Source organism: Dermacentor silvarum, chromosome 3 (genome assembly GCF_013339745.2).
Source record: "Dermacentor silvarum isolate Dsil-2018 chromosome 3, BIME_Dsil_1.4, whole genome shotgun sequence".
Taxonomy (NCBI): domain Eukaryota; kingdom Metazoa; phylum Arthropoda; class Arachnida; order Ixodida; family Ixodidae; genus Dermacentor; species Dermacentor silvarum.
The window spans coordinates 222,264,415-222,282,213 of record NC_051156.1 but is presented as its reverse complement, the minus strand read 5'-3'; the positions used below and the strand labels follow the sequence as shown (position 1 = coordinate 222,282,213).

Genomic DNA, 17,799 nt, shown 5'->3' with positions numbered 1-17,799 from the left:
GTTTACGAGGGCTTTGCAAAAGTTTTACTCACAAATGAGCAGTCTTATTTGAGAGTCATGTATACTATATCAATTTTGTCCGCTTTAGATGTGCTGTTATCTGCAATTTACAGAATTATGATATCATTTTTAATTGCTGAGTTACAGAGTAGTAAACTTGATAGTTTCTTTTTCTGAAAGTTTGCAATTTTTGTCAATTTTTATTAAAATATTAACAACCTAAATCAAAGCTTCGCAACGAACACTCACTAGATTTTAACTTTTTCTTTTAAATTCAACAAACCTCGTCAAATTTGGTGCAGTGGTTGCCGATGAAAACGATTTCTCCTTTCCCATGTATTTAGATAGTAGGCCCCAAGCTAAAGCTTCCTCTTAACGGGATTTGGAGCGGAATATGCGAGGCGTGTAATGATACTCCACATCTGGAATAGCAGGATAGTAGCATATGCATTGTATAGATTAACCTCTCAGCAGCGTCCCGTCCTCATCAGTAGACATGCAGATATGCACATGGACAGTACCGTGACAATATGTCATAAAATAATAATACACAGGGATGTTACGGTCAGTGACACACATTATGTGTCAAGCTGAATGTAAATGTGGTTTCACTGAATACCCTGACGCAGGAAGTATTGCCGCTCAGATGTTTATTAATATTGGTATGACGCGTGTAAAATATTCCGGGCCCCATGACTTTTAGTGAAATCGTACAAAAGCGAACGTCATTCGCAGAGGCACTGTTCTCGCCATATTCTGCGGAGAAATGAACGCGGCCTTTTCTAGCAAAGGACAGCGAAACGAAATGTTCAACTCACTTCTACCGCGTTTTTGCGGTTCATTTTTTTTTTTTTTGCTTTACATGAGAGCATTCCAGCACGCACACGAACACTCACAAACATGCAGAAAGAGAGAGGATCATCTCTCTCGCACACATGTACGCACAACTGTTTCATTGCGGTTCTTTTTTCATTAGCATTATTTTTCTTTTCTTTCACTCATTCCACTTCTCCCCATTGTTGAAACTTATAGGCCGACGCATGATCGAGCCACCGAGATCGAGCGCCAAACCCTTTGTGCCAAATCAAAAAGAATTCCCAAAGTTGCATCTACGAACGTCAGATGTGGCATTTCATAAATTGTATTCTCCGACCCATTTTGCGCTTATGCGTTTTGCGAGTGCTTGCGTCTCTCTCTCTCTCTCTCTCTCTGGTGTTGCGCAACAAGAAAGCCGGGAATCATAGAAGAGCAATCTGCGTGCCTAAAACCGCGCGTGTGAAGTTGCCATCTATCGCCATCCCGCTGTACCATAAAATTCAATCTTGCTGTTCTGACGAGCAGATGGCGCCACCATTCTGCGTTGAGTACGGCGGCATGGTGTATTCGCAGGGCGGCTCGATACTGCATTGTCCCCGATTCTGGTTCCCACATGTTTGTTATTTGCTTAAATAAACATTCTATTTCATTCTATTCTATTCATTTCTATTCCTTTATATCATTAGGCTGCAAATATTTTCTAGTTAAGCACTGCTAGTAAACTACACAATTTAAATTTTAGCCTTCATATCGCAGCTTTAACTTAAATTCATTGTACGCATCACCACTGCTCGCGATGGTCAAACGTAATAAAACCGCCACCCCATTCTTTCTTTTCCTTCGGTTTCTTCGCAGAGGGCCTGACGAAAGAAATGGGACTTTTCAATTGGCTTTTCTTGTGACATACTCTGTTCCAAGCCACACTTAAGCGTTGAAGAAAGCATGCAGTAAACAATACAGCGTTAAGGAATGTGTAGTGTTATTATACCGAGTGTTTAAAAGTAAGCTTTACGGAATTTTTAAAAATCGCCTGTGACAGATAGCATAATTCTTATTGTTGAGCTGGGTTATTCGAAGAGGCGGACATTAGTAGCACGAGAAATTCAAACACATATTCAACTAAGTAACAAAAATGGACTAATGAACTTCTTAGTTAATTACTTTACGACACATATTTACGAATTCTAGCCGGTGAGCTTGTCAGGCGTATCCACTTGGAATGAATTTCCAGAATGACACCAGTTTGGACGTGTGCGCCATCAAACTCGCCGTAAAAATGCACTGTTCCATTTACTGTTTTACCAAAATGCTGTTTTATACATTGAAGCACACAAGTAACTGGAACGCCCATGTATTTCGTCACACACTTTATACGGCTGACAAGCTCACGGCTACAATTCGTAAATTGCAATAACTGTCGTAAAGTAATTAACTAAGAAGTTAATTAGTGAATTTTGTTAATTAGTTGAATATGTATTTGGATTTCTCGTGCTACTGATGTCCGCCTCATCGAATAACCCAGCTCAATGATAAGAAATATGCTAACTGCCACAGGCGATTTCTAAAAATTCCGTAAAACTTAAAAATGAACGATACTGCACACTGACGATACTGCACACTACTGAAATTGCTTCACGCGCTCTAAACGCACTTTGTTCTTCGTGAATTAATCAGCGCGAATAATCGCGATGCGCGTGAGGGACTATATATGTGGCGGCTGTATTCCATAGGGTCATCGCTTGTGGCACGACCCACAAGTCGCAAATCGGCGATTTAATACAATGCGGGCATTGTCCGAGACGCGCCTTCATTTTGCGTCCACGATATTGTTCCTTGCTATTTCCTTATTATTTAAGACATATGCCAGAGGCACTTGACATCTCGGTGTCAAGGGCGCTGGCGGTCTTTGGCCATACCTGGCCCTTGCGCCAGGAAAAGCCGCACATCGTCATCATCAGTGTTCAGGTTATTTTGGCACTACCTACGATGAAACCAATGTATATGACACTGCGCACCATGCTTGACCTTGACAGGGTTAACATATGGGGTTACGCTCGAAAAGAGAGACTTTGTTAGTCTCGCTTAGAAATAAGACTGAGCACAGTTATAGATCTACTAGTGGCTCTAGTAACAACTGACACACAGTCTGTTGGTCTCATCCTGCAGGAGCGTCCTCGGCCCGAATTCGCTGCCAGAGCATCTCACGTCGAGCGCAACCCAATCACGGGGGCCAAGGAACCGGCCTTCCCCGCCCGTGTGCGCAAGCAGAGGGTCGCCGCTGGCGTCGCCATCTTGCTTCTCATGGTGGGTGCTGCACCTGCTCTTCCACAACGGCGCATCTCCGAGTGCTGGGCCTCCTCCAAACTAATATCCCACCTCGCCAGCCAACCGTTCCCATTCTAAGTCCTTTTGGCCTTTATGCTAATTAAAGAAAGGAGAGTGCCCAATCAGAACATGCTGCTAGAGCGTTGTAAACTATCTGAGTACAAAACAATGAAGTATAAAAAGAACAAACGATCGGTTAGTTAGATAGTCCTAGACATGAACGGACGTATTAATGTCTGTGACCCCAGCGCTTATCAAATAATACAACGTTGCCAATTTTGCGACGGGATCGAAAGGCTTGTTATTGCCATTCAATGGATAATAGAGTGGTCAGATAAAGCTATAGAATGTGCGAACTGATGTGTTCCTTCTTTATCTTATCTTGCTTTCTTATCTTTTCTGCCCTTACCCCATCCCCCTGTGCAGAGTAGCCAAGCGGACACTGGTTAACCTCTCTGCCTTTCACCTCTTATTTTCCTTCCTACCTTCCTAAATGCATTAGCTAATTGCGTAAACATAAATTATTAAGCATAAAATTCCCGTTGTCGGTGACCTTAAGGAGACCTTGAGCCAAAAGCCAGAGCCGTTATCCGGGCACTAACGACGAGAAAGGAACGAGAACATACGGACATCGTTGCAAGAACAAAACGAGATCCTCCGGGCAACCAGTCAAAACTTAAGAAAATGCAGTCTCTGGCCCCCAACCCTTTGTACAGAACCGCATTACATACGCTAGTTACTGCCCAAACAAGTTTTAAAAAAAAATGTGGTTGATCCCTCTTATATAGGAATCGGTATAGAACACGAAAGTGAAACGTGTCTTCACAGAAGTAGTGTAATGTTTATTGCACATTGATATATAATGTCTATTGGTGTTTTGTGGCTAAAGCGCCCTTAGGCGTTGATGCACCCACGCTGACGCCTGGTGGCACGTCTCCTCCATCACGACTACCAACGTCGATGACCATGAGCAACCGTCGTGCATATGGAAGCTGCACTACGCTGCACACGCTAGCACAACGCGAAAGACGAAGCACGTAACTGACACACTAATACAACGCGCAAGACAAAGCACGTAACTGAATCGTCACCGAGTCAAATCAGCGCGTACAGCGCGTCGTAATTGCAGCCTCCGCGATCAACTTCCGAAACATTTTCAGAGCTAATTGCGGAGGCCACGCTCCGCTGTGCTGAGTACGGTGAACGCCACCTAGTAGTGCTTCTGCGAGAACGCGTTGGTAGTGCTTCTTGATGCCAGCGTCCCTTCGAATGCTGGCATCGAGGCGTCGTAGTGCTGAGACCACCGAAGCGTTCACTGTCGGTGCGCGTTAGTGTCATAATGCAGTACTTCTCTTTTCTGCTCGTAGGCGGCGGCACCGCCCCGAGCAAGAGCGCGGGTACACGGAGGAGTGTTAGATATATAAGGCGCGTCTGTGTAGCTCTCTGCAAATGCGTTTGTGGCGCAATGGGTTAAACGCTCGGCGATCTATCGTCGCGGACCGAGAGGTCGTGGGTTCGATTTCCAAATTTTGCATGTTTGTGGAACTTTTTCTTCTGGTTTCTTTCTTTGTATTATGTTCTATGACGTATTTCCGTGACGGAAATACGTCAGTGAAGTCTTGGTGGACCCCGGCATAAAACACTTTCGTGTTAAAATCACATCATCTCACCCTGCGGGCAACCATGGTGGGATGCGAAAGCATCGCGGGGGTGCGCATCGAGTTTCCGTTTTATTTCACTTGGCAACACAACCCAATGAAAGTTAGAGTGAGAGAATGTATTGAGAAGAGAGGAGACGTTTGTACGGGGTTGTTGCGTCTTTATTTAGAGATCGTACGTGATTCCTAGCGTCGGAGCGCTAGGAATCGGTGACGGAAGCACAGCGAACGCGCGCTTTACACTGCGCCGCGACACTTGCGCCGCCTAATGGCGTACCCTTAGAGAGAGAGGGAAAGAATGTGTGAGAGAGAGAGTTATATGCAATGATTTACTGCGCCGCACCTGTGGCGGAGAGGGGGAGATAGGAGGAGGAGAGCGCACACCTGTGTAGGAGAGGAGAATGAGGGAGAGTTGCGCATGCGCAGTATGGGTGCGGACGCCGCAGAACGGACTACTGCCCCGAGCATAAGGTGCTCTCGCATCTAAAATATTGCTTCCGATTTCGTCCTAATGTTTGTTCACAATATCACTCAAGCTGTAACTTATAGAACGCTGAAGTTTAATTTGTCATTTCCATTAGCGGCGTTCTAAACGCAGATACAGAGCACCATACACTTGATTGTCATCTTTTGGCACTGAGACAGGGGTGCCTGTGCTCTTTTCAACGCCAGTGGCCCGGGAGTTTCTCGGTGCGGGTTTTGCGCCGCCTCCTTCGAGAGACGGCGCCACGCTGCGTGACCAGGCCGGCAGCGTCCGGCGCGCCGCGTATAGTTGTTTGGCCGAGACGAGACTTGCAACGATGTTCAGTTCAAAACAGGTTCATTTCGGCACAGTAAGCTTTCAGGCCTGCGTCGCGGCACCAATCTACTTTGCTGGTAGCCATTTCATGCTTACATCTGCTCTCGATTACGGGAGAGACAGCATTTCTTAAGACACGCGTTTTGACTCGCGTTGATGCAGCAACAGCCTAAAACATGGCAGATCAAGAAATTAATTTTTATTGGCGCATGGCATTATGTGCGATAAAAGCTCAGACAGCCGATGCATTCATTGAATGAGTAGTGAAGCCTTTACGGGACACTAATGAGTAACACGAATTCATTTTAGACTGGTAGAACATTATTTCTTAAGTGCATTTTCATTGATCTGACCTGAAAATATTGACTATCATAGGAGAACTTGGAGGCCAAAGTTCCATGTCTTGGATTTCCCGGCGAAACGTCAGCGCTGGCACGTCAGCGTGACGTTACGGATTTTAACGTATTCGCTTGTATTTGAGCTGTTTTGGTACTGGGAAACTTCCGGAAACTGGCTGGTCTGAGTTGATTCTTGTTGGATGAATTGTAACCTTCTTTAACAATTAACTGTGAAGGCTGCCAAATACATGACGTGATGGAAACGAACTTGTGCACGAACTGCAACGCGGCCTCGCCATCGATCTTTCGTTTTAACGCGATAGCGTTAAGGGCCCCGTGTCGCAGAAAATCCGGCGTCGGCGTGGATGTCGGCGTCCGTGGCGGAGAAAATCATCCGCAACCACACCGACCGCGCAGGCCCTCCGTCGTGGTGCAAGGTGTTAGTGAACAAAAATGGAATTTCTCACGGTGAAATCCGTCAAAAAATGGTAAAGTACAACTTAAGCACAACCTACAGATATGGTGGCGTCGGACTGTTATTTGAATGTACGAGAAAACACAATTCTGTTACGAGAAAACTCAAACACAAACCTCTTTTGCCAGCATTTCTACCATAAGAACACCGGCTCACTCGGGTAGCCTTCTTGCGAAAATCTTATGCAGATGGCGCTGACATCCTCGGCAGGTCAAATTGGGACTGGGCCTGCCAAATGCGTTTTGGACACGCGCGCGCGTCGGAACAATAGCAAACAATTAATAAAACAATGAAAGAAGGTCCTAAGGCCTTCACATTTTAATATAAGACGACTTATAATGCCCCTGAAAAATCGTCTTCCCAGCAATGCATTTTGTTTAAAAGTGAAGCCGACTTTAAGGAGATTGGTGTAAGCTCGGTCTTTGTAAGCTGGCTTTCCCACGTTATCTGTTGCAGTGAATGAAGCCTACTTGCCGGATGCGAACGATGCGATGCGAACGGGTCCCGCGTATGACGTAATAGTTCAGCGGAAATCCGCTGAACTATTGGGACCCGAAGAACGGGTCCCGATAACGCTATCGCGTTCTACTCTTAAAGGCGAAGCTTAAGCCTCCTCCAATTTTTCACATCCTCTCTGGCTTGACAGTCCTCCTCTCACGGTGGCATTTATTTTTTCAAGTTTGAAATTTCATTCTTGCGGCTTGTGTAGGCGCACTGTTGCACTTGCCGTCTGCAGGCTGTAGCACCGTATGAAGCGTCCGCGTTTGTTCAGTCCAAATATACGCCCAACGTACAAGCTGGGGAGGCAGCACTGACCCGATGTTGTGTGCCCCAAGTCTATATCAGAAGTGGTCGTGCCAACCACGAAAGAATGGCTCTCTTAACTCCATTAGGCTTCTCGAGCAAAGTAAATGTCATCAAACACGTACCTACTCTGTACATGCTTTAGTGCGCGGAAAGCTACAATGTCCGGAGCACTACGGCGTGCCTCATAATCAGAACGTGGTTTTGGCACGTAAAACCCCATAATTTAATTAATTCATTAACACTGCGCCCGCTATGTACAGTGGTTAGTAAAACAATACATTCGCAAATTTACTGCGAAAAGCGGCATTTCCGCGTGGCTTGAGAATGCAAGTTATATGTTGACACTTGTGCTGCCATATCAGAACTGTCGAGTTCTACCTTTACCCAATAATCTACGCCTAGTCGTAAAAGGCAAAGAGACTTAACCTTCTCTTTTTGGAATTAACCCATCGTCGGTAAATATTTATGCAGGATCTGGACACTTTTCTACCTCGGGCAGTGCGGCAGTGCCGAGCGCTTTTGACTTAGTGCTTCAAAGCCATTGAGGGTGAAAGGATACCCTCCTAAGCTTTCTATCGCACCAAGCATACGCCGCATCCTTGTTTAGTTTCTTTGTATGGGGAAGCGATTCTACGTGTCTATGCTGAGCAGAGCAATTTAGAAATTAAGAAAAGATTGCCACAGGTGTCTAACAGCACAACGCAGCCGTGGTTCATCTGGAATGCATTGACCTAAGAGTTTGTGAAATAGACTCACGCCTTATCTAGGGAACAGTGTACTATACCGCTGAGAATGACCTAAAACAGGTTGATGAAAGCAACTCGCTAACCAGAATGATTGCGCTATACACTCTATACCAGTTTACCCCCGTAAGCGTGTTTTACTGCGTCTATAACTAACGCCCTTACGCCCTAACGAAAAGGCATTTCCACAAACCAAAGCACTCATTCAATGGGTGCGGTGAGTTGCCATAACACCCTGTTCTGTGAAGGGTGGAAGGCATGTCATTACAGTGAACGAATGACAGCGCGAAAAGACTAAGACGAGAAGGCGACACACGCATGCGCTGTCAGACGACGCCCGTCCTTGTCTTTTCGCGCTGTCATTCGTTCCCTGTGGATCATAACCAACTAGCCCACCAACAAGCCTTAACAATGTCTTTATGCCCATTTCATACAAGCCATGCACACACGCGCTATTCATTGTAGCACTTTGCTATTCCAGTGAATAATCATAAGCCAGCGCCACCTAAAAAGAGAGCGGCTAAAATGTAGTAGTAACAGCATGTACCAATAGATGTCACTAAAACCCACAAGAAAAAAAAACGGAAAAGTATTTTTCTGTTTTGTTCCTGAGATTTACGTTATGATATGACGACGGCCACAACACAACACTACTTTGACATTCAACAGAGAGCACACATACGCAAACACTGCTAGCGCGGCCTACACCCATGTACTTTCTAACGGGCTTATATAGCCATGGTGTTTTCACCTGCAGTGCAGTACCAGCGGGATCGTCTATATTCTACGTAATTAAACAATAAATATCAACAGAATGCTTTTTTCGATATAGTAAGGTAATAGACACATCAAAGCCATAAATACCTGTTAATAAAAAATCACACTATACTGAACACCTTTCGACTAGCAAATTCCAATTATCAGCGTGGTGGCGATATGTACTACAAAGAACACGTGCAAAGGCAACTCATAACACGTGCAAAGACATCTCATAACACCCTTAGCACAAAATTGTGTTTTTTTTTTTTAGGTGAAGAATATACCATTACGGAAACAATTAACACCCACATTTTTGCTAATTTCTGTTTGGCAAAAGGGTGTCTTTAGAGCTTGAAATCTTCTTAAGGGCGCAAAGTGGTTTACAGTGTATAACTGGGGAATTTCGTGCTACAGCAGTCATCTGGCATATACATATTTTTTTCGAATGAAATCTTGGCTGCTAGCCCCCACTGTAAACCGACTTACATCCTTAAAGGTCCTTAAGGGTGCAAATTGGCCTATAACTCATATCCTTACACGCGCAAGGGGTGTCAGGGTGTAAATTAAAGACGGGATTACAGTGCAGGGGCGTCTTTCTGACCTTCCAGGCCGCATGTAACTGAGCGCCTGCGGTGATGTATGCTGCAGATTGCGCTGGTGCTGGTGTTCATGGTGTCGGTGATCGTGTACCGAGTGCTGGTGTCGATCCCCCTGTTCCGGAGTCAATCGTTCAAGGGGCTCGCTTCGGTCATTGCCAGCAGCTCGGGCGCGTTCGTCAACCTCATCTTCATCATGATCCTCGGAAAGGTCTATGAACGACTCGCATATCGGCTCACGCAGTGGGGTAAGCCACCTAGTTTCTCATATGTTAACACTTAATTATTTCAAGGGCCGAACGAACTGCACTGTGAAATGTAGGTCCGCGTCATTCAGCTCCCCTCATCCAGTTGGCCTAATCCTAATACCTACGCTGTCCATGCAGAAATGCACCGCACGCAGACGGACTTCGACAACAACCTCACACTCAAAGTGTTCCTGTTCCAGTTCGTCAACTTCTATTCGTCCATTTTTTACATTGCCTTCTTCAAGGGCCGGTAAGTTTGTGTAATTAGGTGACTATTGGCCCTGGTAAATGTACGCACTTACTAATGCAGGTTCGTTGGTTACCCGGGAAAATATGGTCACCTTCTTGGCCTACGGAATGAAGAGGCAAGTATTGTAATAACCGTAAGTTGCCAAAACGTAATGGCTCTTCTTCAAATGTAAATTAAGCTAACTGAACTTAGGCAGAGGGAGGAGGAGAGAAAGAGAGAAGGCAGGGATGTTAACCAGAAATGCCTCTGGTTGTCTACCCTACTCTGGGGGACGGGAAAGAGGGAATAGAAAGATGAGGTAGAAAGAGGAAGGTGGGAGGAAGGATGCGGTGAGCTCGCGCACGCACGCGGAGGGCCTGAGCAAGTCAAAGAAACATAATAAATCACAAGAGAACTGTAGTGTGGAACCACAGCACGCGAGACTGATTTAAATTTAATATCTGTGCTACTGCGTGCAAGCAAAAGGTTGCAATGACAACCAGAAGTCTTGCATTTTGGTTCGTCACTATGTTTAATAGCTTTAATTGCATAATGAAGGCATATCGTTTCAGAGTAATTCCAGAGGTTTGCTTCTACATGCACGAAATAAGATGCGAACATTTGCGAAAGGAAGTATGGCATCCATCGCAACAAGGTCATCAGTACACAGCCTCAGTGATAAAGTAGCGCAGCATTTATTCAAACATTAACTGAATGTATTCCTTCAATAAAATTTGAGGCATTTTCGATTTCTTATTGGATGCCTGCGCTCGGGCAATCCCAAACTACGCCTCAGTCAGCACGAATTTAACATATCATTCGGGAATGAGGTAACTGTTTCCACTGTCGGTCGGCAAGGCCATATTTCGATGAACCGTAATGCGAAAATGCTCGTGCACTGTGCTTTGGACAGAGGTTTAAGCGGTGGTCGATATTAACCCGGTAGCCCTCCTCTATGGCGTCTACCATGCGTTGCTTTGGGACGCTGAACGCCATGATGCGCGCAGATGCATAGCGTCTCCGCGTGCTATGCGACCTCAACGTATACTCTAAAATCTGGTTTAAATTTGCTTGGTAACTCCGTAGAGCTGCACCTTGTACTAGGACTTTGTAGCAGCGCTGGTACCGTGTTTTGCGTGCAACGTGGGCACTCCTAATCTTTTTCAAGGATAACTTACTGGACAACACACTTTAGTTACATGTAAGTGTGTATGTAGCCCTCGTGAACTGGAATAACATGCTAGGCATATGGTCAGGCATACATATCCAGAATCTATCAAAGAACATTTCTATATATATCTCTCTCAATCCCATCAATAAACCAACCGCTCAATGAACATTGTGGCAGCCGCAGGAAGCAATTAGCACTCGGATAGTGCCGCAGCGCAAAACAAATCTCTCGATTCGAACTCAGCCGCATCACTTATGGAAGTAATAGGGTGGCAAGAAGCATTCCTGAGTCCATGTCCCCGCTCAAGAGCATAGCCTTGGCAACTTCCATTTCTCGTGATGACTTGATGTACCATGTTTGCCCCCTTGCGAATTTCCCGAATTTTCCACTTTGTGAGGAAGTTTGCGTTGAGCGACGTCTTTGCTGTGTTTCAGTGCAGCGGCAGCGACTGCCTGTCGGAGCTTGCCCAACAGTTGGCGATCATTATGGTGGGCAAGCAGATGATTAACAACGCACAGGAGATCCTCGTACCGTAAGTTCAGCAGGTTCACCATGTTCACAGATCCTTTTGTACGCAGTGGTAGTGGAATGCACTGCTTTGCTGCTTGTAATGTTTGTGAAGTCCACCTGCGAAGCACTGTATCACCACGGAAGTCGTCGTTTGGGCTTGGCAAAAGGAATAGTTGTCTGTGAATAGAGAGATGCCCGACCTTTTGTATTTAACTGGTAGAGTAGCCTTCGTCTTTCCCATTTATAATTTTCTTGCTCTTCTCGTAAATTAGTTCTTTGTACGCACGTATATTCATGGGCAAGTGATCAAGTCCGAGGCATATAGGTTTTGAGCGCTGCCTACCACAAGCCTTCTACAGCATATGTATAGAGAACCCAACACGAGGCAGTGTATACGTATACTTCCACCCTCACAACACAAATACTTGCTGTAATGTTCTGTGCTGTCGTGAGTGTACTACGCAAGTAAACACTCTTATACCATCAGTTCTTCATGACCATGTACTTTAGTGATAATAAAGAGAACTGTATGTTTTATGGTGTGGGCCGTTTGAAACTTTCACGCTTGTTTTAGAGCTCATCCATTCGCGTACGTGCATGCACGCGAGCATAAACTACATCAATGGTGAACAAGTTTTAAAAATCTTGTTTGATATAATATTTTGCGTCAATTTCTTAGCCTGCTTTGAATCGCAAAGCAGGTAGTTGAGCCCATTTAGAAAGGGCACATTAGAAAATCAAAGTGTATGTAATGGAGGTTGGCGCTGGCAGCTCAGTCGTTTCACTTCCTGATAAATTTTTAAAATTCGACTGTCGCAATTCCTCCAAAAGTCACGTAAGACATTGTCAGTAAATTTTTTAGGTTATTGATGCTGCAGCAATAAAGGTGCAGACAAACCAGGCCATAGTTTTCTGACTTTTGCAAATGCAGTTGGAAATTCTGATGGTCAACATTGTTACTATATTTGGTGCCAGTGACTCGCATAACGCCGGTAACAATGGGTTTGTCATCGCAGGAAGATAAAGGCGTGGTGGCATCGTCACAAGACCAAGCTGGTGTACCGTGAATCACTAACGCGCTGGGAGCAGGACTATCGACTCATCCAAAACGAGGGTCTATTCCAGGAATATCTGGAAATGGGTGAGAAAATTTTCGCCTGGATAAGTTCGTACTGCTCCATCGCGAAGCTCCATTAAATTTGATGAGTCAGCATTGGTTTACGTAGCAAGAACAGATGTCTTGGCTGTGTGCGCTGTCAATCTAGGGACATCTTGAGCCCCGCAGACGTTTCCAAGCTTGTAAAGCTGACACTTCGTAAGCGCTAAGCCGACATTCGTAGTAGTAAGGTCGTAGTAATTAAAAACTTGTCTATGCGAAATTGCCCTGGAAATAGTGCAGACAGGGCTTCAGTGTTAAAAGCGAGAAAAAGAAGGTAGTCAGTTGAGTTAACCAGACTGATATCCGGTTGGTTATAGATGCCCTGCACAAGGAAAGAGACACAACACGTGATTGCTAACATTAGAAGGTTTATTTTGTGAACTAATAAATGTAACAAGTAATTCTGAACGCTAACGTTACAAAAATTAAGCCTGGAAAAATACGTACAAGATAGAATCTCTGGTATGTTTACAAATCAACGACCTCCTTTATAAAGTCAATCGAGTGCAGTCAGAATGAAGGACCTGTACTTGAGGAAACAATGAGGGTCCTCATTAGAAAACAGCGTCGCGGAAGTTAAGACAAACACAAAACGTGAACACACGCACAGACGACGAAGCGCAATGACGATCAATGAGGGTCCGCGTTCACAGTACATTTGTCAGGCGCAAGTGCCGTCCGCAAATGGCCATCGCCGCCGTCATAAATTGTCTCAATACCACCCACGGAGCAAACGCATTTACGTAAGAAGTTTTGTGTGTGTGTGTGTGTGTGTGTGTGTGTGTGTGTGTGTGTGTGTGTGTGTGTGTGTGTGTGTGGTGTGTGTGTGTGTGTGTGTGTGTGTGTGTGTGTGTGTGTGTGTGTGTGTGTGTGTGTGTGTGTGTGTGTGTGTGTGTGTGTGTGTGTGTGTGTGTGTGTGTGTGTGTGTGTGTGTGTGTGTGTGTGTGTGTGTGTGTGTGTGTGTGTGTGTGTGTGTGTGTGTGTGTGTGTGTGTGTGTGTGTGTGTGTGTGTGTGTGTGTGTGTGTGTGTGTGTGTGTGTGTGTGTGTGTGTGTTGTGTGTGTGTGTGTGTGTGTGTGTGTGTTGTGTGTGTGTGTTGTGTGTGTGTGTTGTGTGTGTGTGTTGTGTGTGTGTGTTGTGTGTGTGTGTTGTGTGTGAATTCCCTACTCAATTGGCGTGTATGATTTCTAATTACCCGAACCTTGTTGTCTCAAATTTGCTCTTGCTTTGTGGAATCTCCTAGTACCAATTACGTGATTTTCCCTTCTGCTTTCTCCTTCCTGTGTGTCATATTTTATCTTCAAATCTAACGACCCCAGCTTATCACTAAATTTCGTATCCCTCTTCTACATTTTATGTTTTTTGTGTCTGCCTATATTGCCCTAATGTCCGTTCACAAATCTAACATTTCGTTTTCTTCAGTGCCCCTGCTGTATCTTCCAGTATACCAACTGCATTTGTGTGTTTTTTTTCTTAGCACATGCTAATTATCTGCTGATTTATGAGCTTTGTCGAACGCTCTAAGGGCACTTTGCTTATCTTTACCTGCTGAGATTGAAGTAACCTTTGTTGAACATGCATGCTCAGTGAAAGAAAAGAAGGGAAAACAATGTAAGGAATGTAATGAAGAAAGATTTGTTGGTGGTGACGCCAGTGAATGTCATATGTTTTGCCGTATAAGCGTACCCGTAAGGCAGCTGCAGTGAGTTCTGATCGCCTGATGATGCTCACAGTGGCAGTAACGCAGTTGTTATTCCAGGCTACACTCATAAAGCCCCTTGGTGGCTGACACCCTCGATCGCCGTGTGTACACCATCTGAATGAAGCGCGCGGCGCGTCTCCTAACGCAGTGCTGCAGTTCGGCTTCATCACCATCTTCGTGGCAGCATTCCCGCTGGCACCGCTGTTCGCGCTGCTCAACAACTGGGTCGAGATCCGGCTCGACGCGCAGAAGTTCGTCTGCGAGACGCGCCGGTGCGTGCCTGAGCGCGCCCAGAACATCGGCATATGGTTCTCCATCCTCGAGTTCCTCGCCAAGGCAGCCGTCATCAGCAATGTACGTTCCCAGTCCGCCCGTCATGTGTGCCATGCTCGTAGACTCGCTCTGATGTTTCCTCGGCGCGTGGGACGACTTAGTGGGCACGAACAAGAGCATCATCAAGCACCTGCAATTATTTGAGAGGAACAGGTATACATGTTATTGCTGGGAGTGCGGAAGCAGGTCAAAGTTGTCTGGCGAAACGTTGTGAATGCCAGAAAATCCGCTTGGACTGTGGCGACATGGCGAAGTAATTAATGCTCCGGGAAAAATTGATTCTTGTTTTTTTTTTTTTTTTTTAGCGCAAAAGCATTTTATGCCCCATTACGCGAAAATAGTTGGCGCCGGTGTGACCAAAAGATGGTACCAAAAAAAAAAGGCCGACGGCGAAAAGAGTAAGCACACGTCAAAGATGCTCGAATTGACGTCAAATATCTCAGGGGGGATCCTGTAAACAAAGTAAATTAATGGCTTTGAAAAGAAAATTTGGTACATTTCGGCCTGGGTGGGAATCGAACATGGGCCTCTGGGGTGCGACACGGGCACGCTTTCCCGACGTCACGGCGGCTCCACGGTTCTGGCTGACTAAACGTGTGCCTATATGCGCGCCTGATTGTACACGTCACGTAGCAGCAATCTGGCTGACTGAGGGTGTGGCCTAATGCGTGCATCATTGGGCAAGTGATGGCGCATCCAATGGGGAGGAGGTGGCGCCACGTCATGAGTGTATAAAATGAAAGCGTTCATGATGGTCCTAGTTCTACAAACGCTATAATGCTTTCGCATTCCGACACGTACGTAAGCAGTCTTAAGTGTTCTTGCCGATTTTTTTATTATTATGCGATAAAAGACGTATCTACTGATATTACCTAAATGCACTCTTTGACCGAAGCTTATATATGAGTCCGCGCACGCCTTCGCGACCCACCACTTGCAACGAGCCGCTTTTGCTGGCGTATCAAAAGCAAGCCTTGCTCTTTCCATTCGCATTCTCTCCCCTTCTCCCTTTTTCTTGTGTACAGCAGCAGGCCGCAAAGCTCCTCCGGCCGACCCCTCTTCCTCACATTGAAACTGTCACCTCTTTCTCGTCACATATAGCCACATAGTTATTTCCTGTCAGGTTGTATTATCTCGACGAGACTTTAATACTGAAGGAAGCAAAAGGCACAATAAGGGATCAAGAACAAAATAATACGTACTCAGAAAAAAAATTACCAGGCGTTCCATACCGCTAAGTTAAATTCGTTCGATAAAAAGAATAAAATTGTGGTGTTTCACCCTTACAAATTTCTATTTATGTCGCCATGTATGTTACAGAAATTTACTAAAAAGGCAAAATTTAATTGAATAAAGCGCCCAATTTACAAGTATATAACATCGCGATAAAAGCTGCTGTAGTTTTGTAATATTTATGAACCTATTGAGAACGCGCAAATATTCTGTCCGCAGAGAACACGGCACGTGCGTTTGCGAAGTAGTATTCTCGCAACGCTTCCTCCTGAATTTAACTCAAAATATTTGCGCATATCGTGTAGTGCAAATCAGGACTAGCTGAAAACGCCACCAAGATTCATAGCGAGAATTTTTTTTTTTTGAATACTGAAAACTGACAAGCCCATTATAGATGTTGACTCATTATTTCCCAGTGTAAGGAAATATACGGGCGTGGCATGTATTCTGTTATCATTCTGACGGCATTCAAGAGCAGTGCAATTAGGTAATTAGCATTGGAGATACGGCATATGTCTAAAATCGTCCCATTGTCCATTGTCCCATTGCATATCTCCAACCGTGCGCAGTAATGGCGCAAACGCCGCCCCCAACGGACGATTCTTTCAGACGTTTATTTCTATTCCCTGCAAAGTACCATAACAAATCAAGCTAATAACCATCTGCAGTTTATCCCATAAAATAACCGTAATGTGTGATGGTGAACAAGGCACTTTATTAGATATAAGTTTGACTCGCAACACTGAAAAAATAGCAATAGCTATTATAGTAGATATATAGCCTCCTAATACTGTGCGAATAAGCCGTGATTTTGTGTACATTTCTTGTGAATTATATTTTATTGGCATTGCGTCAAACACTGGGATAGAGCCGATAAATGACTTTTACACAACAATACCGTTGTTCCTGCTTTTTGACTGACTTGTGCACGGCTGAAATTCTACTACATCACCGGGTTCGATTTATTCGTGATTCTATCACTTCGTAAATGCCCATGTTAGAGCGTGAGCTGAAACCTAAATCGTTCTATAGGAGTCCACTGCGCCAGAGAGAGCACAGAGCCGGACATCCAACTTGAGCGTTTGCGGGGCCATATGCAGCAGCACTCACGGAACGAATTCCATATTACTAAAAGCCTATAATTTTTCTGTCAGGAGCACTGTTGCACCTTACAGTGACGTTGGCCAGGAGCCCACCTTACAGTGCCAGTATTATTTGTGTCGTCAATTACTGCGTTATTATTGGTGAAGGATACAGCACTTCGGATAGTTCCCCATTTGTGGTGAAATCTGACTACAAGCACAAATCAATGACCGTTATGGGGAAAATTTGGTGCAGCGTACGGGTCTTCCGGAACCTCAATTCTAATGATTTCTTGTACAGTTGTTTTTCTTCTTTCGAAAGTTGTATTTGTCCTATTCAATAATTCGCTTAATCAAACCATGGCAAACGGATAACTCAGAAAGTCACTGGGTTGTAATTGGCTTAATATGTAACAATAAGAGTTCGTCAAAATTGTCTGCTTACAGAGGAAAATGAGTTTCCGCAATTCGCGTCACTTGTTTGAGCATTTTGACCACCGGCGTATCTCCGTAGGTCACGCATGATTATCTGATTGTTTCATGCTCCTCGTTTTCTGATGTGTTGAGAACCTGGCTTGTTGCTTCGAAGTCACTGCAGTGCATGCTGTCACTTATTGTGTGTTATATGGCTACTGCAAGAGCGTGTCTTTGGCGCTCTTTCGACTTGATGCAGGCGTTCCTGATCGCATTCACCTCTGACTTCCTGACGAGGACAATGTATCGGTATGAATTCGACTGGGACCTCAAGGGCTACGTCAACTTCACGCTAGCGCATGCGCCCAAAGGTTCGCTATCACTACCCTGCAGGCGAGTACCG

The 17,799-nt window shown here is 45.1% G+C and overlaps 1 protein-coding gene across 3 annotated transcripts in view; it reads left to right on the top strand.

The window, feature by feature from the left end:
- LOC119446747 (anoctamin-7) overlaps positions 1–17,799 on the top strand; it is a 118,651-nt gene that overhangs the window by 93,760 nt on the left and 7,092 nt on the right. For 2 of the 3 annotated variants that reach the window (XM_037711274.2, XM_037711278.2), the window contains 8 exons: positions 2,983–3,120; positions 9,369–9,564; positions 9,703–9,814; positions 9,875–9,947; positions 11,399–11,496; positions 12,491–12,615; positions 14,483–14,688; positions 17,656–17,789. In XM_037711274.2, the coding sequence (XP_037567202.1) occupies positions 2,983–3,120; positions 9,369–9,564; positions 9,703–9,814; positions 9,875–9,947; positions 11,399–11,496; positions 12,491–12,615; positions 14,483–14,688; positions 17,656–17,789 (1,082 nt within the window). The remainder of the gene's footprint in view (positions 1–2,982; positions 3,121–9,368; positions 9,565–9,702; positions 9,815–9,874; positions 9,948–11,398; positions 11,497–12,490; positions 12,616–14,482; positions 14,689–17,655; positions 17,790–17,799) is intronic. The other variant, XM_037711275.2, reaches the window with a different exon arrangement.